Source organism: Anomaloglossus baeobatrachus, chromosome 5, assembly GCF_048569485.1.
Source record: "Anomaloglossus baeobatrachus isolate aAnoBae1 chromosome 5, aAnoBae1.hap1, whole genome shotgun sequence".
Taxonomy (NCBI): Eukaryota; Metazoa; Chordata; class Amphibia; order Anura; family Aromobatidae; genus Anomaloglossus; species Anomaloglossus baeobatrachus.
In genome coordinates, this window is record NC_134357.1 from 56,548,920 (window position 1) to 56,574,403 (window position 25,484).

Here is a 25,484-nt window from a genome sequence, read left to right on the forward strand (position 1 = left end):
GCGTCGTGCTCTGATAAATTGGCCAGTGGGTATGGCACGGATGATGTGTGACGGATGAGCTGACTTAGCATGCAAAAATGCATTGACACTTGTTTCCTTTCGGTGTATATTAGTATGCAGATATCCCCGATCGTCGACAGAAATATCAAGATCCAAGAAGTTGATGTTCATTTTGCTGATGGAATATGTCAACTTAATGTTCCATGTGTTGTCATTCAGATACAGTAGAAAGTGTTCCAGTAGTGTCCTGGTACCCTGCCAGATAAGAAAACCAAAATGAAAAATTCCTATATTAAAATTACCAAATTTTATTAGTCATTTACTAAAAAACTGTCAGTGCAGTCAGAAATAGAATAGCCTCTAAAAAGTGGTATGGGCGGGTGTAAGGGACAAAGTGCGCCAGATATCGATATGAGGAGTATTCAATATATCCAGAAAGGGGTGGGGCCTATCCTAGCCCTATGAATGTCCCCTACTTACCAGCGGAGTAAACACCCTAATGTACTTGGTGCCCCCGCTCCTCGGCGGCTGTCCCTCACTGTCCCTCCAACCACAAAACCACCATCACCATAAAGTGTGTGTGCAAAAGTGCAGTCAAGACTAATAGTCTAAATATCCACTCTATAAATTAAATATTACAACAGTGGTTCCCAGATCAGGGTAACCACTCTATAGAGTCATAAAATAGAATGCAATAAACCTTTCAAGGGTAAGTGTGCAATGCTTTCATCCTCCAGGTCATATAGATAAAATGCAGTTATAGTGCACCTACACACCTGTCTCATATTATCATATAGGTCATCACAATATAAGGAAAGTACTTATCATAGTGTTGTCATCTCAATATAAGGAAAGTACTTATCATAATGTTGTCATCTCGACGCGTTTCTCCCTCAGAATGTCTGAGGGTTCATCAGGAGATGTTCAGTCTTTTTCCTTTTCCTTGTCACAATGGAAGTAAGGTGCCTAATAGCGTCGCTGGGAGCCACACAGATCTGGGTCCCATCCCAGTCAATGGTAACAGAGATAATGCCCCATCAGGCCAATATATCACCACCCCTTCTTAATATAGACTCAGTCAATGCCGAGTAGTCCCGCCCCCATGAGGCTTCCCGTCCTAGCGTCTTTGAACCGCCGCGCCATATTGCCGACGGTCACTTCCGGTTCGTGATCTTGTGACCGGAAATCAGTATTTCCCATCAGGCTCAGGCCACCGACGTCACATCGGAAGTTCCGGCATGTGGAACGCAATGTATTCCACCTACAGGGGAACGCCCCTGCAGGAGGCAAGATCACCACCAGAATCCGCCCACACTTACAGGCCTCCGACATAATACCGGAGGTCACAAAGCGTGGAGCGCAAACTGCGTTCCACTTATAGGGACAGCAGCCTCATACATAGTGGGTTTTTAGGGTGAATAGTTGATCACGGACTGAGGGGTCATATCAGGCTATTCATAGCAATAAGAAAAATAGAAAGAGTGCGATATTATTGAATCGCTATTAACCATTGCTCGTCCTATAGGGACAATAAACACTTAGGCATTTCTGCCTGCTCCACTAGAATAACCCATCACATGATGATAGAAAGAGATAATTCCCAAAGATACCACAGACATCGTGTGAGATCATATAAAACTGGTGAAGTTTAGTTGTTCATTAATCCCAGCCGGGGACATACTGCGCAACAGGTAAATCCACCTGGTTTCCCTCTGGAGGATTAACCTGTTCCAGTCCCCCAGTCTCTCATGTTTCTGGACGGTCTCAATTACTTTAAATAGGACACTTTTGGTGTCTCCATTGTGACACTGGACTATGTGCCGGGCTAGAGCAGTATCTCTTTTGTGAAGGATATCACCTATATGCTCTCCTATCCTCACTCTTAGCTCTCTTTTAGTTTTGCCCACATAGTTTTTAGGACATTTGCAGGTACACATATAGACCACTCCCGTGGTTTTGCAATTTGCAAAATCCCTATTGGAGAAAACTCTCCCTGTCACCGCGCTTGTAAATGTTTTAGAGGGGTCAATAAATCTACAGAAGCTACATGATCCACACCTAAAGGTCCCAATAGGTCTCCTGTCCAACCATGTACCCGCCATTTTTGGTTGCTCAAAATGACTGTGGACCAAATGGTCCCTTATTGACCTCCCCCTCCTAAAAGTGACCGAGGGCTTCGTGGTTAAAGTGTCTACCAAGTCTGGGTCTGCCCGCAGAATGTCCCAGTGTCGCCTCAATATGTCCATAATCCTATCCGTTTGGTCGTCATATGTCCCAATTAATCTCGTCATCCCATCATTCTGTATTTTCTGTCGGGGGACCATTAGCTCTGTCCTATTAGTTCCCTTAGCAATCCTATATGCCTTGTCGATCACACCCACTGGGTAACCTCTATCTCTGAACCTACGTTTAAGGTTATTAGATTGTGCCTGGAAATCTCCCAAACTAGAGCAGTTCCTTCGAAGTCGGAGGAACTGCCCCTTGGGGATCCCTCTTTTCAGACTCGTAGGATGACAGCTCTCCCACCGCAACAAACTATTGGTTGCCGTGGGTTTCCTATAGATGCTGGTGTCCAAATAGCCGTCCTGATTTCTCTTGATATATAGGTCCAAAAAAGAGATCCTCTCTCCCCCTATCTTAGAGGGGACAGACGGTATGTCATACCAATTACGCACACGACTAGTGGGGGTACAGAAAAAATAGTAGGAACAGGTTTGGAGGAGGATAGACAGAGAATTATCAACCTGTCCTCTTATACCCTCTCTACAGATGAGGAAAAGGTTCTGGCCGCAGGCCTTACTTTTGTTCCAACTACACGGTGCGATCCATTTTTATGGATCAAGGATATTAACTTGTTTCTTAGGAAACTAAAGTGGAAAAAACACTTTGTCATTACTGATAGAATTAAATGCCAACAATTGGGAATTCCGGTGGAGTCCCTGAATGATGTTAGGTTGCTGGCCGGGCTTGCTGAGGAAAGTGATCGTGAAATTGGTGAAGGCCCTTTCTCTGATCTAAAGCCTAAAAGTGTACGACTACCACCATTGGGGGAATGTAGCAATATTGATATATTTGCTAAACTTGTCTCGGCTGAGATTAGCAAAATTAACCCAAGAAGGGGTGGATCTGAGACTAATTTGGGATCTTTGGAGAGGGAAGCACTGTTGTCTCTAGAAAAAAACAGAAACATCGTAATTAAGCCCTCCGATAAAGGAGGGAACACTGTTATCCTTGATGTAAGAAAATATAGGGATATGTGCTTTTCGATCCTCCATGATTCTGTGACCTATGAGATACTGAGGGGGGACCCCACAAAAGATTATGCCGGCAAACTATTGGAGATTTTAACACAGGCATTGGATGATATGCTTATCTCCAAGAGTGAATTAGACTTTATGTATCCTAAACATCCGAGAATAGCAACATTCTATTCACTCCCTAAGATACATAAGGGTTATGTGCCATTAAAAGGCCGGCCTATAGTTTCGGGCATTGAGGCACTGTGTCAAAATGTTAGTGTCTATTTGGACAAACTTCTGCGGCCGTTTGTAACATCACTGCCATCATACATCAGGGATACTGCTGATCTTATTGGAAAGTTGGAAGGAATTTGTTTGGAACCGGGCACCATCTTAACATCTATAGATGTGGAAGCCCTTTATAGCAGTATCCCTCATGAGAAGGGGATTGAGGCAGTTGAGTACTTCTTAAAAAGTAGGGGGAACCATTTTGGATCCCATAACATCTTAATCATCAAACTGTTGAGGTTTGTCCTAGGACACAACTACTTCCTGTTTGACAGGAAGTTCTACCACCAACTCAGGGGCACGGCGATGGGGAGCCCTTGTGCTCCCACATACGCTAATTTGCTCCTGGGTTGGTGGGAGGACACAGTTGTTTTTAGGGATGAGGATGTCATCTGGACCCCCAGGATTTTGTTCTGGGGGAGGTACATCGATGACATCCTCATCCTTTGGTCGGGTGACCAACACTCCTTTAGGGCCTTTGTTGCACACCTAAACGTGAATAACCTTAATCTTAGGTTTACCTCTGAGATAGGGGGAGAGAGGATCTCTTTTTTGGACCTATATATCAAGAGAAATCAGGACGGCTATTTGGACACCAGCATCTATAGGAAACCCACGGCAACCAATAGTTTGTTGCGGTGGGAGAGCTGTCATCCTACGAGTCTGAAAAGAGGGATCCCCAAGGGGCAGTTCCTCCGACTTCGGAGGAACTGCTCTAGTTTGGGAGATTTCCAGGCACAATCTAATAACCTTAAACGTAGGTTCAGAGATAGAGGTTACCCAGTGGGTGTGATCGACAAGGCATATAGGATTGCTAAGGGAACTAATAGGACAGAGCTAATGGTCCCCCGACAGAAAATACAGAAGGATGGGATGACGAGATTAATTGGGACATATGACGACCAAACGGATAGGATTATGGACATATTGAGGCGACACTGGGACATTCTGCGGGCAGACCCAGACTTGGTAGACACTTTAACCACGAAGCCCTCGGTCACTTTTAGGAGGGGGAGGTCAATAAGGGACCATTTGGTCCACAGTCATTTTGAGCAACCAAAAATGGCGGGTACATGGTTGGACAGGAGACCTATTGGGACCTTTAGGTGTGGATCATGTAGCTTCTGTAGATTTATTGACCCCTCTAAAACATTTACAAGCGCGGTGACAGGGAGAGTTTTCTCCAATAGGGATTTTGCAAATTGCAAAACCACGGGAGTGGTCTATATGTGTACCTGCAAATGTCCTAAAAACTATGTGGGCAAAACTAAAAGAGAGCTAAGAGTGAGGATAGGAGAGCATATAGGTGATATCCTTCACAAAAGAGATACTGCTCTAGCCCGGCACATAGTCCAGTGTCACAATGGAGACACCAAAAGTGTCCTATTTAAAGTAATTGAGACCGTCCAGAAACATGAGAGACTGGGGGACTGGAACAGGTTAATCCTCCAGAGGGAAACCAGGTGGATTTACCTGTTGCGCAGTATGTCCCCGGCTGGGATTAATGAACAACTAAACTTCACCAGTTTTATATGATCTCACACGATGTCTGTGGTATCTTTGGGAATTATCTCTTTCTATCATCATGTGATGGGTTATTCTAGTGGAGCAGGCAGAAATGCCTAAGTGTTTATTGTCCCTATAGGACGAGCAATGGTTAATAGCGATTCAATAATATCGCACTCTTTCTATTTTTCTTATTGCTATGAATAGCCTGATATGACCCCTCAGTCCGTGATCAACTATTCACCCTAAAAACCCACTATGTATGAGGCTGCTGTCCCTATAAGTGGAACGCAGTTTGCGCTCCACGCTTTGTGACCTCCGGTATTATGTCGGAGGCCTGTAAGTGTGGGCGGATTCTGGTGGTGATCTTGCCTCCTGCAGGGGCGTTCCCCTGTAGGTGGAATACATTGCGTTCCACATGCCGGAACTTCCGATGTGACGTCGGTGGCCTGAGCCTGATGGGAAATACTGATTTCCGGTCACAAGATCACGAACCGGAAGTGACCGTCGGCAATATGGCGCGGCGGTTCAAAGACGCTAGGACGGGAAGCCTCATGGGGGCGGGACTACTCGGCATTGACTGAGTCTATATTAAGAAGGGGTGGTGATATATTGGCCTGATGGGGCATTATCTCTGTTACCATTGACTGGGATGGGACCCAGATCTGTGTGGCTCCCAGCGACGCTATTAGGCACCTTACTTCCATTGTGACAAGGAAAAGGAAAAAGACTGAACATCTCCTGATGAACCCTCAGACATTCTGAGGGAGAAACGCGTCGAGATGACAACATTATGATAAGTACTTTCCTTATATTGAGATGACAACACTATGATAAGTACTTTCCTTATATTGTGATGACCTATATGATAATATGAGACAGGTGTGTAGGTGCACTATAACTGCATTTTATCTATATGACCTGGAGGATGAAAGCATTGCACACTTACCCTTGAAAGGTTTATTGCATTCTATTTTATGACTCTATAGAGTGGTTACCCTGATCTGGGAACCACTGTTGTAATATTTAATTTATAGAGTGGATATTTAGACTATTAGTCTTGACTGCACTTTTGCACACACACTTTATGGTGATGGTGGTTTTGTGGTTGGAGGGACAGTGAGGGACAGCCGCCGAGGAGCGGGGGCACCAAGTACATTAGGGTGTTTACTCCGCTGGTAAGTAGGGGACATTCATAGGGCTAGGATAGGCCCCACCCCTTTCTGGATATATTGAATACTCCTCATATCGATATCTGGCGCACTTTGTCCCTTACACCCGCCCATACCACTTTTTAGAGGCTATTCTATTTCTGACTGCACTGACAGTTTTTTAGTAAATGACTAATAAAATTTGGTAATTTTAATATAGGAATTTTTCATTTTGGTTTTCTTGTTATGTGGGTTCCTTCTTCTAATTGATAATTGAGGTTTAACCCTGCCAGATAAACAAGACATCGTCAATGAATCTCAGCCAGAGTACCACTGAACCAGAAAAATTCGCCTCTCTATTTTGTACAAATTCCCTCTCCCACATTCTCATGAAGAGGTTGGCGTAGGATGGGGCACACGCCACCCCCATCGCCACGCCCCTCTTCTGTAGGAAAAAACGATCTTTAAAAACAAAATAATTGTGGGAGAGGACATACTCCATGGCAATTAAAAGAAAATCAACAAGATCGGTCTCCATACCACGGTTCGTCAAAAAGAATCTTAAAGCCGACAAACCAAGAGAGTGTGAAATACTAGTGTAGAGGGACTCTACATCGCATGTGACAAGGAACATATCCTCGTCCATGTGTATACCATCTAGTCTCTGTAAGACTTCTGTAGAGTCCCTCACAAATGATGGTAATTCCATCACAATCGGTTTCAAAAAATGGTCAAGTAGTTTTGATATAGGTTCCACTAGACTCCCATTCCCCGAGACAATGGGTCTTCCGGGGGGTTTTTTTATGTCTTTATGTACCTTCGGTAGAAGGTATAGTGTAGGTACACTGGGACATTTAACTTTAAGACCCTCCCATATTTTCTTTGATAAGATGCCATGCTCTAAGGCTTCATCCAATATCTCATTCAATTCAATTTGGAAGGCATCTGTGGGGTCTTTAGAAAGCCGTTGGTAACAAAGGGGGTCGTGGAGTTGCCTGAAGGCCTATTTTTCATAGAGGTCCACAGGCCACACTACCACGTTACCCCCCTTGTCCGCCGGCTTGAAAATGACATTCCTCATGTGCCTCAGTTCTTCCAAGGCCTGTCGTTCTTCTCTACGAAGATTGTCATATGGACGGTGCTGAGGAATATTAAATATTGCCTCAACAACCATTCTGACAAAAACTTCTACCGAGGAACATGATGAAAGAGATGGAAAAAACATGCTTTTCTTCTTAAGGGATTCAGGGAACTTACCAGGTTGTATGTCCACTTGTTCCAATAAGAGATCTTCTAATGCTTGTAGTGCCGCCAATTCTTCCTCTGTTGAAAATAGACCACATGTAGACTTATTAGAGTGATATTTCTTTAGTAACACTTTTCTGGCAAACAAGAACGTATCCTTGATTGCCGTGAAGTGGTCAAAGTTGGCTGTTGGGCTAAACCCTAAACCTAAACAGAGAACCGACTCTTGTGCTGTTGTCAGATTGATATCAGATAAATTAATTACCTTTAGTGTATTGGTCGCTTTGGGATCCGATTCAGAGGTGGTTGGTTTATATTTCTTTGCTTTATTGCGTGTGTAATAACCACTAGAGGCTCCCGATGCTTCACCCCGTGTATCCATGGAGATGTTAGAGACATCACTCATTGATGATGAAAACGATGTCGTCCTTATTGGATTCTGTCGCGATCTCCATTTGTATACTTTATTGGTCTGATAGTCACGGGTGTCTCGTTGAAATTTATCCGTCTTTAAAGTTTGTATCTCCTTCTCCCATTTTAGAAAAGCATTATTAAGCTCAAGATCAAAACTTTGCATTTGCTCAGGAGATAATGCCTGTCTCACCTTGTCTTGTGAGACTTTAATTTTTTCTTCTAGTTTATCAAGGTGTTTTTTATCAGCCTCAATCAAGATTGAAAGAAATGAGAGGGAGCATGCATCGCATGCCTCCTCCCATCTCTTCGCCAGTTGTTCTTCTTCTAAAGAGAAGGACGGCATAACTTGTACTCGCAAACCACGTGGTATAAATTTTCGCTGACCATAGTGTTCCAAAGAGGCCTTATTCCACCACGTCTTTGTCCTTCTGTATAATAATTCTTTTAAGATGTTTTTTTCTTGGACAATATCCTCTGAATTATTCTCCGCTGCATCACCACCTATATCTCCAAAAATGGATGGTAGTTTATTTAACCATGTAGAATCACGATTTTTGAAATCCATGTTGGTGATTTCTCCTAAAACAACAACCAATATTTTACTCACAAGGAGATAATCCTTATCAAAAAAACAATCTTGTGGTCCCCGAGTGCATCTTAATCAATAATCCATATAAATCACTCCAGTGACCATTTCAAAACATAATTAATCTTTATTATCATGATTAAAAAAACATATACACAAAAGACAATTTAGTACATAATTAAAAAGTAGATGAGGTGTAAAACGGAGGGTCTGTCAAAATAACCACTAGTCAAGGTTATAATATGAAACCATACAGCTCCATGAAGCACACCATTGATCCTCAAGTGTATTACACATAAGGTGATTTTATTCAACTGAGCCCATCAGGGGTTAATGTATGGTGGTTTTCATAGAGCTTTTAGGTAAAAAGCATCAATCAAATAAGCAAAAGAATTACATGGAGAGATACATTTGATTTAAACACTATTACATGCAATGCACATATCATCAGTGCATCAATCCATATAAAGCTGATATTCAACAGTTTGTTAGGGTATAATACCTGGTAAAGACAGACCCCCCACACCACTCCAACGATCTTTTTTATGTGCCGTCCCTCTCTGTAGTATTGTTATAGTAGGGTCGATATGACCAAGGGGACGGGATCCTGGTTAGGTATCCCTTCCCTTCGAAATAACGATATTGTGGAATTTCTCCAATTGTGAGATTGACTGGTTTTTGGAGTTTGTATTTTCTATGCCATGTACAGAGGGCAATGACACTTTTATGCCGTTCCTCTCTGCGACATTGTTATAGAAGGGTCCTTTGGACCACGTGGATGTCATGCTGATTGGATGTCTCTCCATATTTCTGACATTACTGTAGTGATTCCCCAGCCTATGGTCTATGAAAATAATAAGACTTTTTGATTGTATGGACTGATTTATATGCACATATTGTATTATCTTCTGGATGCTCCAGCTGCATCACTATACTATCTCCTTTATTTTAAACTGGGGGGATTCGGAGCACTTATTATCTTTGTGAATAAAGAATAAAAAGTACAAGATGCAACTTACTTTACATATAAATATAGATGTATTTTTTCTAAATATAATGCGTATTCTGGTTGCATGAAAAGAATTGGTGTTTTTTACTATTCCTTCCTTCTATACATAACCTGGCACATCATGACTTTATGAATTCTTTTCTTATAATTGACATAATAAACACTTATCTATTAAAGTTTGTAAAGCTTATGTAATGGCTGCCATTTTTGGGAAGATTCCCTGAAGTATACAATAAAATGGCGCTCACTCCCTCTATGCACAGCATTATGAGTGCTGACGCTGCTGTGCGCGTGCGTGGCTTTTCCTCCCCCTGCCTCGGATTGCCGGTGCGTCATCACGGGCGACTGTGTCGCCTCTCCTGACGCGCCTGCGTCTCGTGGTGGGGGAGGGACGCCATGGTACGCGTGTCAGCAGCGTCCGGTAAGCAAAGCGCTTAATTGAATTGATATTTCAGCTGTGTGGGAGCTATATTAAGTGCCCTAACATCCCCTCACATCACTCCCTGACGAAGCTACGTGAAACGATCGTTGGAGTGGTGTGGGGGGTCTGTCTTTACCAGGTATTATACCCTAACAAACTGTTGAATATCAGCTTTATATGGATTGATGCACTGATGATATGTGCATTGCATGTAATAGTGTTTAAATCAAATGTATCTCTCCATGTGATTCTTTTGCTTATTTGATTGATGCTTTTTACCTAAAAGCTCTATGAAAACCACCATACATTAACCCCTGATGGGCTCAGTTGAATAAAATCACCTTATGTGTAATACACTTGAGGATCAATGGTGTGCTTCATGGAGCTGTATGGTTTCATATTATAACCTTGACTAGTGGTTATTTTGACAGACCCTCCGTTTTACACCTCATCTACTTTTTAATTATGTACTAAATTGTCTTTTGTGTATATGTTTTTTTAATCATGATAATAAAGATTAATTATGTTTTGAAATGGTCACTGGAGTGATTTATATGGATTATCTCTATATTATGTGTAGTCTTCCATCAAGACAAGTATTAATTTTATTCTGATATACATAAGGATTAGTGATGGGTGAGCAATGCTCACTACTGCTCGATACTTGAATGGGGTGCTAGGGCATGCTCGGTACTCAATTGAGTATTGCAGGTGCCCAACATGTTTCGCAGCTGTTTATCAGCCACTAAACATGCGGAGATTGCCTACCAATGACAGTAATGCCATATCCATGTTGGGTCCATATAAGACCCAGTGACGCAACGTTTGGCACACTCTACCCCGGAAACAGTGTAGCGATAGCTGCTAGAGGTGAAATAGGTTTGGATTAGAGGCACATAGGCATGGGTTATAGCTTTACTGTCCTTGCTGCTGCAACCTAAAGCCAAAAGTCCCTTGTCAGGGCCACATCTATTATATTTGCTATTAATACCACTGTTTGCTGCATTCAGTGACGGAATAGCTGCTGGAGGAGGGATAGGTTTGGATTAGAGGCACATAGGCATGGATTATAGGCTTGGTGTCCTTGCTGCTGCAACCTAAAAACAAAAGTCCCTTGTCAGGGCTACATTTATTCTTTTCCCTGTTAATACCATTGTTAGCTACATTCATTGTAGGGATAGCTGCTGGAGGAGGGATAGGTTTGGATTAAAGGCATATAGGCAGCGATTATAGCTTTACAATCCTTGCTGTTGCATTCTAAATCCAAGGGTCCCTTTTCAGGGCTCATGTATTTGATTCTCTATTAATACCATAAAGTTTGCAGGCATATACCATCTACCTAATTTAATATGCATAAGGCGTGCAGCACTGTAAGTGGACATACTGCTGATGATACACGCAGAGGCCAAGGCTGTGGACCAGGTGAAACTGCGCCTTCAGCGAGAGCACAAGAAACATGCTCATACATAAAACCTAGCTTCCTATCTCACTTTGCAGGGGGCACAAGAGACCAATCTTGAAGCCTGAACAGTGTGAACAGGTAGTTGGTTGGATGTCAGATAATGCTTCCAGTATGTTTGCAGTATGTTTCTCAGTATGTCTTTGTGTCGCCCGGGGATAAGGGGTACTCAGATCCGGGCCACGGGGTCACTTCTGTGGGTATCACGGTGGCGTGACCCGATCTGTGATCCCAGACTCCACAGTAAGAAGGGGATTAGGTAAGGGAGATTGTCCGTGACGCCACCCATTGTGTGCGGTGAAGTAACGGAGCACCGCCGCTGCCGGTTAATGGATCCCGGGGATGGTGGTGGGCAGCAAGTTGGTGATTTTCCTCCACGGGTAGGGTGTTGGTGTCCCGGGACCCTGATGAGGTGGTGCAGGGAGGAGATGGAGACCGTCTGAGAGCTGTGCACCCGGTTGGACCGGGGGATGTTGTTACTCACAGTTCGCTTTTCAAGGAAATTCACACAGAGTCAGGAATTAACCAGAAATTGCCGGTGTCTGCAGCCTTCGGTGCGGAGGGTGTTTGGGGTCCCACACACAGTACAGCAGGATCCTGGTTTTGTTTTGCAGCCAGACGCTTCTTTCTCCTTCCTCAGTCGGGAACAGGGAGCCCACTGCCCCTGCAGTGATCCGGGTCACCCCTGGATGCCGGTGGGCAACTACCCTGCCCCGGCCACCTCGGGCCCCTTCCTCACACTTCCCTTCCTTATAGCAGCCAGGAGCTATCTCTCTCCTGGTCTGCTCTCTTCACTCTCCTCACTCACTCTGCTCTAGCCCCTCCCCTCCTGCTCTGTTTAACTCTTACACTGGGGGGGGTGTCTGTCCTGCTGCACTGGTGTGGGATCAGGTTACCAAGGAGGAGAATGGCCTGCACTTTGTTGGATGTCTGCAGGCTCTGTGACACCCTGGTTTTGCCAGGGCGTCACATCTTCCACACAGTCTAGTCTCACTAGCCAAAAGTCTGGAGTGGACCACATAATCCTCACCTTCATCCTCCTTCCTCCCTCCATGGTGAGTCCAAGAAGACAAGTTATCCTAACTCGGACACTCCAAGGAGCTCTTTATATTTCCGTTTATTGATTCTGGCATTTCGACCTGCAAGTTTCAATGGGGACATGAGGAGATTGTGTGTAGTTATGCCCAAATATTTGAGAAGCCACAGTCAATAGAAGACGATGGTGGGGAATGGAAATTAGTGTCTCAATAAAAAGATGATGCTGAGACACAGTTGCCAACAAGTGATGCTGTTAAGTTGTTAATAATAATGGTAAAAAAAAAATCTGAGGCCATCCTCTATGTGTCTTCCAGGGTTTATTGCAGTCCTTCGTTCTAATTATGACAGCCCTTGCACTTAGGCTTTATGAGTCTAGGAGTCCCAATACCAATTTTAACAGAATGTGTATGAGGTCCTACTTTATGTCTAATACAGGATGTACTGGTGTCCCTCTACCTTCAAATTTTGGCAGTTCATGCATTGTCTGCATAGGCTTTGTGAGTTTCAGAGTCGATCCTTCATAAACTAAACATGATGCGTTTGTCCATGTCACACACACCACATGCCCAGATAAGGTAATAAAATGTTACAATTATATTTATAGGTAACTATCGGCAGGTGTTGTTATATTTTCCCCTCTAATATGTCATTTACTGTAGTCATAGGTGACGGGAAAATACGGTGAGAGATGGCCCGGCTATTAAAGCTATGTTAATACGTTGCATTTTTCCTGTGTTCTTTTGCAGTGTTTTTTTCATGAGCTTTATGCCAATTAAAAAATAGTTTTTACAGTACCAGCAAAAGCTAGGAGATTCCAGAAATCTACTGCACACAATTTTTTTTTTATTACTGTAATGGAAAACTACTGTGTTTTTTAAAGAAGCAGCATGTCAATTCTTCCAGTGTTTTTGCAGCTTTTTTGCAACATTGAAAGCAATGAGAAAATGCAAACACGCTACGTGTGAACATAGCCTAAGAGGTGGAGGAGCCAGGGGTTTTTTTTCTCCCTTTTTTTATTTTCCTTTATATACAAGTCATTATACAGGAAAAAATGTTTTGTAACATTTTTTCCAGAAAAATCCTTTTTATGTTCGGTTTTAAATGTGCCTCTCTCAAATTAATGTATGAGTATATAAAGTATAGAATACATTGTTGGATTAAGTCTTCTTGTTCTTAGTAAATCTCCACTCTGACTCAAAGTCTGGAGACCCATCATATGGTATCCATATACTATCATAAGCTCTATTCACAGGAATTGTATTAATGAACCAACCCTTTTAAGAATTTTTTCTGAACCTATTGATTGATTATCTGAAAACAAGTAATATATTCTTATATTTTAGGTATACATACGGAAAGCCAGTCTCAGGATCTTTTCAACTCTATGTCTGTAAAGAAACCGATGAATCAATTTTTTACTTTTATTTAGACCGTGATAAGGATATTCAAATGAATGACAAAACAAATTTTGGTGATTGCCAAAACGTAACTGGAATACATGTAAGTAGGAATACTAAAACTGTAATTACACCGGATTCACACCACCATAATTTGGAGGTCTTTTTTTTAATTTTAATATATCTTCAACAATTGTGTCAGGTGAAGAGAAATCTCCAGCTCAAATATATGTCTACATTTTACATTTTGAAACTCATCCTGCTTGAGCCAAATAAAATCAAATCATCACTTTCATTCAAACTTTTAAAAATCCATGTAAGAATGGTGAATGAAAAATATGGATCAACGCGTTTCAAGTGCTGCGTGCGCTCTTAGTAATGATTAGCTATGTACAGCGTTATTTGTCATTCTCCATTCTTACACAAATTTTAAAAGTTTGATTTAGGCTGCAGTCAAATGGTTGTAGATTCTCTCATGAGAGAATTGGGCCGAGTATGCTGCTGAGAGATGAGTGGACCCAAAAAGTTTGGTTTTGGACCCGGACTTGATCTGAACCCCAATGGAAGTAACTAATTGGGCAGTTCGGGTCTCCGCCCATATACAACTAGCCAGAAATAGATCACTTCCAGTGGTGAGAGGAGGTGTTTTTCCATTTTTTGGGGGTACACACTACATCCGATCATACTGTTGTTACACCCAGTGCGAGCCGATCAAATACTGCAAGCAGCTCGCACTGGGTTGAGCACTGAGCGTACCCGAGCACAGCAATGGTACCGGGCAGTGTATAAATGGGGAATGTCACTTTGGTGGCCGTTGCCCGGTCCCGTGCCCTGGGTGATTTTTTTAATAGGGAGTATTTACAGGGGAGATTAAAGTCATTTGTGTGACGCCACCTGCGAGTTGCGGTTAGCATGGGGGAACCGCCGCTGCTGAGTCGGTGGCTCCTAGAGCTGGTGGTAATGGCAGCTATGGTGGTAGGCCCTCCGCAGGCAGGGCTGAGCCAGGGGAGATGCAAGATGGAGACTTTCACCGTTAATAAGGGAGGCCACACCGTGGGTTGTAGTTAACAGTCTCTACTCACTCTTGACCCTCGGATGGCTGGTTCAGGTCCCTGTAGTTCCAGTGCCAGTTGATGCCTCGCTTGCTCTGACCTGGCACCCTCAGTGTAGTTGGGTCCCCATAGCATGGAGCGGTTTGGGACCCGACTGTCCCATTTTGTGGCAGTCTCCTTGTCCGTATGGCAGGCAGTGTGGACCCTGTAGGGCTGCTCTGTGTCCCGAACCCTGATCCTTGCTTTATTGCTGATGCCCCTGTGGGTCAGTGAGGTCCCTGAAGGTTCCCTCACTGTGCAGGTATTTGCCAGGCCATATGAAACTGTCTTCCTAACCTAGGGCCCTGTGCCCCGTCGGTGCTCTGGTCCTAGTGGTACTTGGGTGTACCTGCCCTGGCGACCACTCTCCTGTGCCCCCGGGTCACCGTTACATGACCCAGCTCTAGGCATAGTATTGATAGTATTCTCTGTACATTGTCCTGAGGAAGAGGATGGACATGTCCTCGAAACGCGTAGACCTGTGAAAATAAAGGGAAGAATTTCACTAACACCATCTGGACTCCTGTGGCTTGGCGTGGTATTTAAACCTGCTTTTCTCCTGCTGTTTGATATACCATTTTGTTGCCGGACCGCTGCCTTCCATGCTACATATATGCTTGCTAAGGGGTTGTGACTGGCACAACCCTATCAGGTGAGTGCTTCTACTTGCATTCACCCCCTTGTGTCATACTGGGTAAGACCCTATTGCGCCTTTTCTTTCCACAGCTTTTTATGACCCAGCTCTAGGCACATCTTTCCACTTTCACTCACTTCTACAGACTCATGCAGTCCCCTCCAACCAGGTTGTCTAGTACCTTGGTCTGGCTTCATCCTCTAGGTGGCCATTCCCTTGTGTCCGACTAGCCAATTACCCCTGGTGTGGAGAGGAAACTAGGATTTTGGTGTGTCTAAGTGTTGCTGGCACTGGTGTTCCAGGTCCCTGGGAATAGGCCCTGCATCCCCATGAGGATGCAGTTCCTAGTAGTGCCCTGAGTGGCTCAGGGGCGCTACACATACATAAAGTATCCGATCTCTGAACTCGAACTTTGTTTTTTGTAAAGTCTGTGCTCAATACGAACATCAAACACTGAACCTTGGTTTGGCTTATCTCTAATGCTGATGACAACTGGATCAAACTCTTACTGTGAGCTGATTCTCTCGAATGCAGTCAGCTGGCCGTAGATTTTCTTGTGAAAAATTTGGGACAATTAAGCTAATGACACTTGGATCAAACTCTTACTGTGATCCGATTCTCTTTAATGTGAGAATCGGAGCACACTATCAAGAGAAGAAGGACAAAAGTTCACCATCTTCTCCATTCTATGGCGGGCTTTGCACGTTGCGACATCGCAAGCCGATGCTGCGATGTCGCACGCGATAGTCCCCACCCCCGTCGCAGGTACAATATCTTGTGAAAGCTGGCGTAGCGAAAATTATCGCTATGCCAGCTTCACATGCACTCACCTGCCCTGCGACCGTCGCTCTGGCCGACGACCCGCCTCCTTCCTAAGGGGGCGGGTCGTGCGGTGTCATAGCAACGTCACACGGCAGGCGGCCAATAGCGGCGGAGGGGCGGAGATGAGCAGGATGTAAACATCCCGCCAACCTCCTTCCTTCCGTATAGCCGCCGGCGGCAGGTAAGGAGATGTTCCTCGCTCCTGCGGCTTCACACACAGCGATGTGTGCTGCCGCAGGAACGAGGAACAACATCGTATCTGTCGCGGCACCGGCATTATGGAAATGTCGGTGAATGCAACGATGATACGATAACGACGTTTTTGAGCTCGTTCATCGTATCATCTATCATTTACACAGTACGATGTCGAAAGTGACGCCGGATGTGCGTCACTTTCGATTTGACCCCACCGACATCGCACGTGCGATGTCACAACGTGCAAAGCCGCCCTATGAGTCCGCTGAAATCGGACTGTCCACTGTGTTGCACACACCCATAGAAAATAACGGTGATTGGCACTGCCCCATATACATAGGTCTGAGTGCTATCTGATAAAACATCGGAAAGCTTTTGTCCATGTTATATGCTGGTGTGAGTGAGCCCTTAAAGTGATGATTTTATTCTAGGCAAGTGTTTGTTTCTTTTCGTAGCCTAAACACACAGAATTCCCTCATTCCTATTTGACTGGACTTAAAGGGGTATTCCCATCGCCAAGATCCTATCCTAATATGTAGTAGGTTTAATAATAATAATAATAATAATAATAATATTAGAAAACACTTCCAATTAGAAATGTATTATAGTTTTCCCGATAAGCTGTCGCTTACCTGATGTGCAGGGTATCACAGGATCATATGTATCCATGGTTACGACATGTCACAGTTAGTTAGCTGCTAGTGGTCATAACCATGGATACCTAAGGTCCTGCAATGCCCTGCACATGAGGCAAGTAGCCTAGGGAATCAGAAGAACTATACTACATTTCTAATTGGAGGTATTTGCTAATGTTATTATTACACCTACTACATATTGAGGTAGGATCTTGGAAATGGGAATACCCCTTTAATAACCTTTTAAGGTAGATGAAAACAGTGGTGAATCATGGTATAACTGGTAGGACCCCTGAATCGCTAATTTCCAAATAACCAACAATTTCAATTGGAATATCCAATATTCAGGTTAAAAAAATGTGAAAATATTTTTATTTTTCTTTTGCTATGTTCTCTATCCTTTCTTCTATTTTTTTTCCCCTAGACTGATGACAAAGGGTGTCTATCAAGAGAGATTGACCTTACTTTTTTCAATATCTCCGGTACAAATCTACGTAAGCCTTTAATAATCGTAGCTTCACTTACAGAGGACATTTCTGGTGAGTTACATGCTAAAAAACCAGTTATAATATTTAAAGGGGTTGCTGGTAGTTACTGGTAATTACTTGTTGATTTGTGGGGTATCAACCCCTGGGATCTGTGCCGATCGAGAGGTTAGGGAACTATTATTCCCATTAGAATGTGGTGGCCGGCAGTGCACATACTTGGTTGCGACTCCATTCAATCCCTATGGGGCTGCTCGGCGTTTCGTTCAGATTTTTCGAGAAGCTTCATTGAGAGTGAATGAAGTAGTCCTGAACTGAAGTAACAGTTCTGGTGTACATAACGCGGCCGCTTTTAATGAATTTGTTAGGTGGGCATTGCCATGCCCCGTCTCACCCTTGGCTCCTCTCCAGCTCTGCCCATTTTAGAAGAGGTGCTCAAAATTGGCATTAAAAAAAAGAGGCAACATTTTTGTGAATCAGGGCCATAATCTTTTTGTTTGTCTATTTTCAGGTGACACCGTAAATGCTTTCACCCTTGCCATGGTTATCTCTGGTATCAAGATGATGTTTGAGAACATTCCTAACTTTTATCAGAAAGGAATCCCATTTACTGCAGAGGTGATGATGACATAAGTATAGGCAGAATTGTTTTTTGAGAAATATGGTGAACCGGACTAAAAGCTAAGTAGTGTGATCCATAGACCATGTCTGTGCAGTGTTACGAGGGGCTGCTCATATTTCTTTGGCTTTGTAATCTTTTTTTTGCTTCTATGGTAATGAATGGTACATCACTTGAATGCCTTATGTGTCTGATATATTTTTTTTAAATTTTGTTTGTTGCTTATGGCAACAGTGTTCTACACACGTGGGAAAATACAATGGTGGAGTCTAATGCGATATTCAAGGCAACTGAGAGCAGAGGAGAGATAAAATTCTTATTTCTGCAAGGAAAGTCCGGGAAGGATATTCATGGTGATATGTCGCAGACCTTGGGGGATCAATGCCCTTCATATTCCACAGTTAAGAACTGGGTTGGAAAAATTTAAAATGGGCCACTTCAGCAGCAATGATGAGGAACGTCCTGGACGACCGAGAGTGGTTGTTGTTCCGGAGATCGTCGATGCTCCACACAACCTCACACTGGAGAATCGACGAATTTCAGCTAAAGCAATAGCTGACATCATGGGGATTTTCTGTGAACATGTTTGTGTCATTATCCATGAACATTTTGACATGAGAATGTGATCTGCAAGGTGGGTCCTGAAATGTTTGACAACAGATTAGAGAAACATGCGAGTGAAAACCTCCCGATCCATTTGTCAGCGTTTCCGGACAGATAAGAACTTCCTGGATCGACTGGTCACTATGGATGAGACCTGGATTTATTTGAAGGACCCTGAAAACAATCAGCAGTCAAAAGAGTGGAGGCACAGTGGTTCTCCTCATCTAAAGAAGTTCAGGGTGCAAAAATTAGCCACTAAGGTGATGGTGTCTGTGTTCTGAGATAAGGTGGGCGTTCTGCTAGTGGACTACCTTCAAAAAGGTTCCACCATCAATGCAAGGGATTACATTGAACGTTTGGACCAATTGAAGGCAGCTCTGAAGGCCAAAAGGCATGACAAGCTGTCCAAAGGAATCTTGTTCCTGCAAGACGCCTCCGCTCACACTGCACAAGTGACCATGGCAAAACTGGCAGAGCTGGGCTTTCAGCTTGTTGACCACCCACCTTATTCACCAAATCTAGCTCCCTCCGACTATCATCTGTTTCCAAGTCTGAAGAAACACCTCAAGGGTACCAAATTTCACACCATTTCTGATGCCATGGCTGCTACAGGTGCCTGGTTTGAGGCATAACCGAAAGCCTTTTTTGCTAGGCTTACAGAACTTCGAATACTGATGTAAAACGTGCGTTGTTATCAATGGAAAGTATGTGGAATAAATTAAAGTTTTATCATCCTATCTCATTTCTTTCTGGGTAAAGCAAAAGACTTATCAGCAGCCCCTCGAATGCCCCTTGGCATGGAGGATCACACCAGGATACAGAGCCAGCGTGATATACAATACACGGAACTACTGTATTGTGCACTGGATACAATGCTTTTGGAGGAAAATACTCCATACATAAGGCATTCAAAGGGACATGCCACAATTTTTATCCCGGGAAATTAAAAAAAAAATAAATTTGCATACTTCTATAAAGAATTAAAACTCTTCCCACATCGATTTTGTGGTTTTACTCTTTCATTTTTTCCTCCTCTTCTTCTAGAAGCCATAACATTTTATTACTCTGTTGATATCGCCCTATGTGGGCTTGTTTTTTGCAGAATATGTTGTACTTTTAAATCAAACCATCTTGTGTCGCCGTTTTCCGACCCCTAAACCATTTTCAATTTTTGGTGATGAAGCTTTGTGAGGACTTGGAGGATTTTTGCACCTTGTCGCTATGTTTATGTTGATTTCATTTTGGGGTGGATATAATGTTTTGATCACTTCTTTTTTTTATTCTGTGGTGGCTCACAATATAAGCAATTGTGGAGTTTCGATTCTCTTTCTTTATATGCCATTTACCAGGTTAATTAATTAGTCCCACAGGAGACTTGAGCCTAAAGGCCCCGTTACACGCAATGACGTATCTAATGATATATCGCCGGGGTCACAGATTCCATGACGCACATCCGGCATCGTTAGCGACGTTGTTGCGTGTGACACCAACGAGTGACCGTTAACGATGGAAAATACTCACCAAAGCGTCCATCGTTCATCATAGTATCATAGTTTTTAAGGTTGAAGGGAGACTCTAAGTCCATCTAGTTCAACCCGTAGCCTAACATGTTGATCCAGAGGAAGGCAAAAAAACCCCAATGTGGCAAACAAGTTCCAATGGGGAAAAAATTTCCTTCCTGACTCCACATCCGGCAATGAGACTAGTTCTCTGGATCAATACCATGTCATAAAATCTAATATACATAACTGGTAATATTAAATTTTTCAAGAAAGGCGTCCATGCTCTGCTTAAATGTTAGTAGTGAATCACTCATTACAACATCATGCGGCAGAGAGTTCCACAGTCTCACTGCTCGTACAGTAAAGAATCCTCGTCTGTGATTATGATTAAACCTTCTTTCCTCAAGACGTAGCGGATGCCCCCGTGTTCCAGTCGCAGGCCTAGGTGTAAAAAGATCTTTGGAAAGGTCTCTGTACTGTCCCCTCATATATTTATACATTGTGATTAGATCCCCCCTAAGCCTTCGTTTTTCCAAACTAAATAACCCCAAGTTTAATAACCTGTCTTGGTATTGCAGCCCACCCATTCCTCTAATAATCTTGGTCGCTCTTCTCTGCACCCTCTCCAGTTCAGCTATGTCCTTCTTATATATCGGTGACCAGAATTGTACACAGTATTCTAAGTGCGGTCGCACTAGTGACTTGTACAGAGGTAGAACTATATTTTTTTCATGAACACTTATACCTCTTTTAATACATCCCATCAGGAATTGGTGTAGGAAAGAGGGTTTTGGGTTCCTGGAGAATTGGGCCGACTTTTCAGTTGGCTACAGATTCTATGCTAGGGATGGGCTGCATCTTAATGGGGAGGGTGCAGCTCTGCTGGGGCAGAAAATGGCTAGAAGGTTGGAGGAGTGTTTAAACTAGGAATGGGGGGCGAGGGTATTCACTTTATAGAAGGGGAATGTAGTGCAGATAGTGACCAGGGCACAAGTAATGAAATTGGGGGTGGTACGGGGGGAAGGGTTAGGACAGTTAATACAGTAAGCAGGAATACAGGTACAGAGTCATACGTAACGTGCATGTACACTAATGCCCGAAGCCTCACAAATAAGGTGGAGGAATTAGAATTAATATTGTTGGAAGAAAATTATGATATAGTGGGGATATCAGAGACATGGCTGGATGAGAGCTATGACTGGGCTGTTAATTTACAGGGATATAGCCTATTCAGGAATGACCGTACAAATAAGCGAGGGGGAGGTGTGTGTCTATATGTAAAATCATCCTTAAAACCCATCCTGCGTGACAACATATGTGAGGGTACTGAGAATGTAGAGTCCCTATGGTGGAGATAAGGGGGGGGAGAATGAATAATAAAATACTGATAGGGGTGTGTTATAAGACGCCGAATATTATGGAAGAGGTAGAGAATCTCCTCAGAAAGCAAATTGATAAAGCAGCGAGTCTTGGAGAGGTAATTATTATGGGGGACTTTAACTATCCTGATATAAATTGGGGAACAGAAACTTGCAGTTCCAGCAAAGGAAATAGATTTTTGATAACAATGAAAGATAATTACCTTTCACAAATGGTACAGGACCCCACAAGAGGGGGAGCACTACTAGACCTTGTACTAACCAATAGGCCAGACCGCATATCAAATATACAAGTTGGGGGTTACTTGGGGAATAGTGATCACAAAATAATAAGTTTTCATGTATTCTTTAGTAAGATGTCTTGTAGAGGGGCTACAAGGACACTAAACTTCAGGAAAGCAAATTTTAAACGGTTGAGAGATGATCTTAGTGCAATAAACTGGGATGATGTACTAAGTAATAAAAGTACACAAAGCAAATGGGAGACTTTTATGAGCATCCTGAATAGGGCTTGTGCAGAAAATATACCCTATGGGAACAAACATGCTAGAAATAGAAGGAAACCCCTATGGCTAAATAGAGCTGTAAGGGAAGCAATAAAAGAAAAACAGAAAGCCTTAAAAGAATTAAAGAGGGTAGGTAGTGATGAGGCATTATATAATTATAGAAAATTAAATAAAATATGTAAAAAGCAAATTAAGTTAGCTAAGTTTGAGACAGAGAGACTCATTGCGAGAGAAAGTAAATAAAAATAATCCTAATCCTAATCGTTGACAGGTCGTTCCTTTTCAAAAAATCGTTGCTTGTTGAGGACACAGGTTGTTTGTCGTTCCCGAGGAAGCACACATCGCTATGTGTGATACCTCGGGAATGACGAACTACAGCTTACCTGCGGCTGCCGGCAATGAGGAAGGAAGGAGGTGGGCGAGAGGTTACGACCGCTCATCTCCGCCCCTCCGCTTCTATTGGGCTGCCGCTTAGTGACGCCGCTGTGATGCCGCATGAACCGCCCCCTTAGAAAGGTGGCGGTTCGCCGGCCACAGCGATGTTGGCTAGTCATGTAAGTCCGTGTGACGGCTCCTAACGGTATTGTGCGCCACAGGCAGCGATTTGCCCATGACACGCAAACAACAGGAGCGGGTACGCTCGCTAGCGATAATGCTAGCGATATCGCTGCGTGTAAAGCCCCTTAAGGTCATCCGATCACTTATGCTACGTATATACAATACCAAAGTATTCTTGTACATAACAAAAATCATAAGCCAGCTTTCGTAGGAGCACTGTCATGACAGACCCAGGGGTCTTCAGCAGACCCAGCTGTCATGTTAACCCGCAGGACCCAATCATGTTACAGGGGCATCAATGAGTGGTTAGAACAGTGCACACCTGGAATGCATCCTGTAAATGCTTGTGTCACAGATTGACAGTGGCATTTAACAGGTTAACAGCCAAGTGGAGCTCCGCTAAACATGTGGATGATAGAGGCAGATGACTGCTGGAAGTGTTGTGGGCATAGCTTCTTAGCGTACATTAATGTCAGGGAGCCAGCAAATGATGTAACTGTGCATTTAAAGGGTTGTCCACTACTTGGACAACACCTTCTTATTCCCCATTTTTGCCCCTATAAAAATAACAAAGACTAGACTCCCCTCCGGTGCCGGTGCGGTTCCAGCAATATTGCAACTTACTTTCCTGCAGCCCATGTGTCATTGCTATGACACGCGAGCCTCGAGACCAATCAGCACCGGCCTCCTTCTCCCCACCTTCGAAATTAACAGGAAATGAGCACTGCAGCTGCCACTCACTTCCTGTTAATTAGTTAACCGCATGAATCCGGTAGAAGGAAGCCAGCGCTGATTGGTAGTGGAGCTCGCGTGTCATAACAATTGACACATGGGCCTTGCGAAAGCAAGCTCTGACATGGTTGGAACCGCGTCAGTACCGGAGGTGAGTATAGGCTTTGGGTTTTTTTTCTAAGGGCATACATATGGAATGAAAGGGTTTTCTAAGCAGTGGACAACCCCTTTGAAGGGCTAAAAGGAGTCTGTAACCAGCAAAATGTGAATTCGACTATTTATACAGTTATACAGGGTTTTCAGAGGTGCAATAATGTTAGTGAAGAAAGCCGCGCGCATGCGCAAGACTTGTAGAGTGCTGGCGATGGCGCCGCCTCTTGCAAATGATGTTATCATGCCCATAGGGGCAAGTAGTCTGGGAAAACTAATGGACCATTGAGGAGTCAAAGCCTAATTAGCATATTAAAAAACAAAGTTTACAAAGGCTTTTTTTTAAACATGTATTTAGGTGTCAGAAAGTATAAAGGCTAGTTAGGCAGGGAATTTAGTAATAAACATATAAATGCTGGTGGGTTGGAGGGCATAGGGGACCTATATGGTTTCCTTTAATAGAAGTGTTAGGTCTTCGTTAGTGAATTTGGGTCAAGTTAAGACAAGTTAACCACAATCAAAACTGACTTCATAAATATCCATCAGGATAAATTCCCCCCTTTATTATATAAGCATGCTTTGCTAGCTCTCAAGCCTTTTTTTGTGGTTATATGAAACTATTCCCTGCCACTTTAGCACTGCCAGTCCAATAATCCCCCACCGGTGTGTATTTGCCTCCGGAATCAAAGACTATTAGTAAATTATCTTGTGTTTCCTTTCACAGTTGAAAGTTTCAGAAATGACTGAGCCTAAACCTATAGTGAATGAAAAGGTCTACCTGGTATTGGGCTTTGAAGAAGAAGACTTAAATCTGACCGCAGTGACAAATGAAGAAGGAATTGCAGTTTTCACTGTGGACACCTCATCGTGGGATGACATGGTGTCTTTGCATGTAAGTGTTACCACCACTCACTATATGTAGAACCATAAAAAACATTATGCAACTTTTTGTGACTGTTTTGTGTCTTTAATATGCCATGCCCTCAAATTGTATCTTGCTAATAAGGTAATTATTAGTGATGGGCGAGCACCAGTGGCGTAGCTAGTGGTTCAGCTCAGGGGGGCGAAACATCTGAATGAGCCCCTAACCTGGTAACAACTATAGTATCACGCCTTAATAATGGGTATAGAGGAACCTCAGCAGATGACCGCGCTGTTACTGAAAATAGATCTACATAAGGGCCAACACTGATATTACCGCCATATGGTGACCATATAGTGGTAGATATCAGTCCTGCAGTACATGTGAGAGATTATAGTACAGTTATAGGTGGTGACTTACAGCTAATGTTCTTTCTGATGGAGTCATTCACTTTTCTCGTCTTTTCTTTCTGGCCCAGCCCGACATGACAACTTCTCCAGCCAGGACTCATCTGCAGAGATTACAACACAGACTCATCTGACTTCTCACATTTCCAGCCCCGGCCCCATCTATTCCCGACCTGCACAAACCCCTCATCCTCCTGACACCCCAATACTGAGCCACTGCTGCCATATGTGTGGCGCCCTGGACTAGCCAGGTCATCACAGGTACTGCAACACACACACCCCCACCCCGAGACAGGCACAACAGCCAAACACAAAACCCTTGTTGCCTCCCTCCAGGGGCTGATGTCCACACCAGGTGGGGCGGAGCCAGGTGGTTGGCCCCACCCATCGAGGAGTTCACAGGCCTGGAGGCGGGAAAAGGCAGTCAGTTCAGTTTAGTTGAGTGGAGTGGAGGAGAGCGAAGTGGAAGGAACTGCAGGTGTCTAGGTCTGTGGCCCAGGCACTGACAGCAAGGTTGGCAAACGGTGGTGGCCATCTGCAGGAGAGGCGAA

The 25,484-nt window shown here is 43.6% G+C and overlaps 1 protein-coding gene across 1 annotated transcript in view; it reads left to right on the forward strand.

The window, feature by feature from the left end:
• LOC142312623 (alpha-2-macroglobulin-like protein 1) overlaps positions 1 to 25,484 on the forward strand; it is a 174,685-nt gene that overhangs the window by 20,184 nt on the left and 129,017 nt on the right. Inside the window, exons 8-11 of the mRNA XM_075351618.1 lie at positions 13,700 to 13,856; positions 17,555 to 17,669; positions 18,127 to 18,233; positions 24,389 to 24,556. Of these exons, the coding sequence (XP_075207733.1) occupies positions 13,700 to 13,856; positions 17,555 to 17,669; positions 18,127 to 18,233; positions 24,389 to 24,556 (547 nt within the window). The remainder of the gene's footprint in view (positions 1 to 13,699; positions 13,857 to 17,554; positions 17,670 to 18,126; positions 18,234 to 24,388; positions 24,557 to 25,484) is intronic.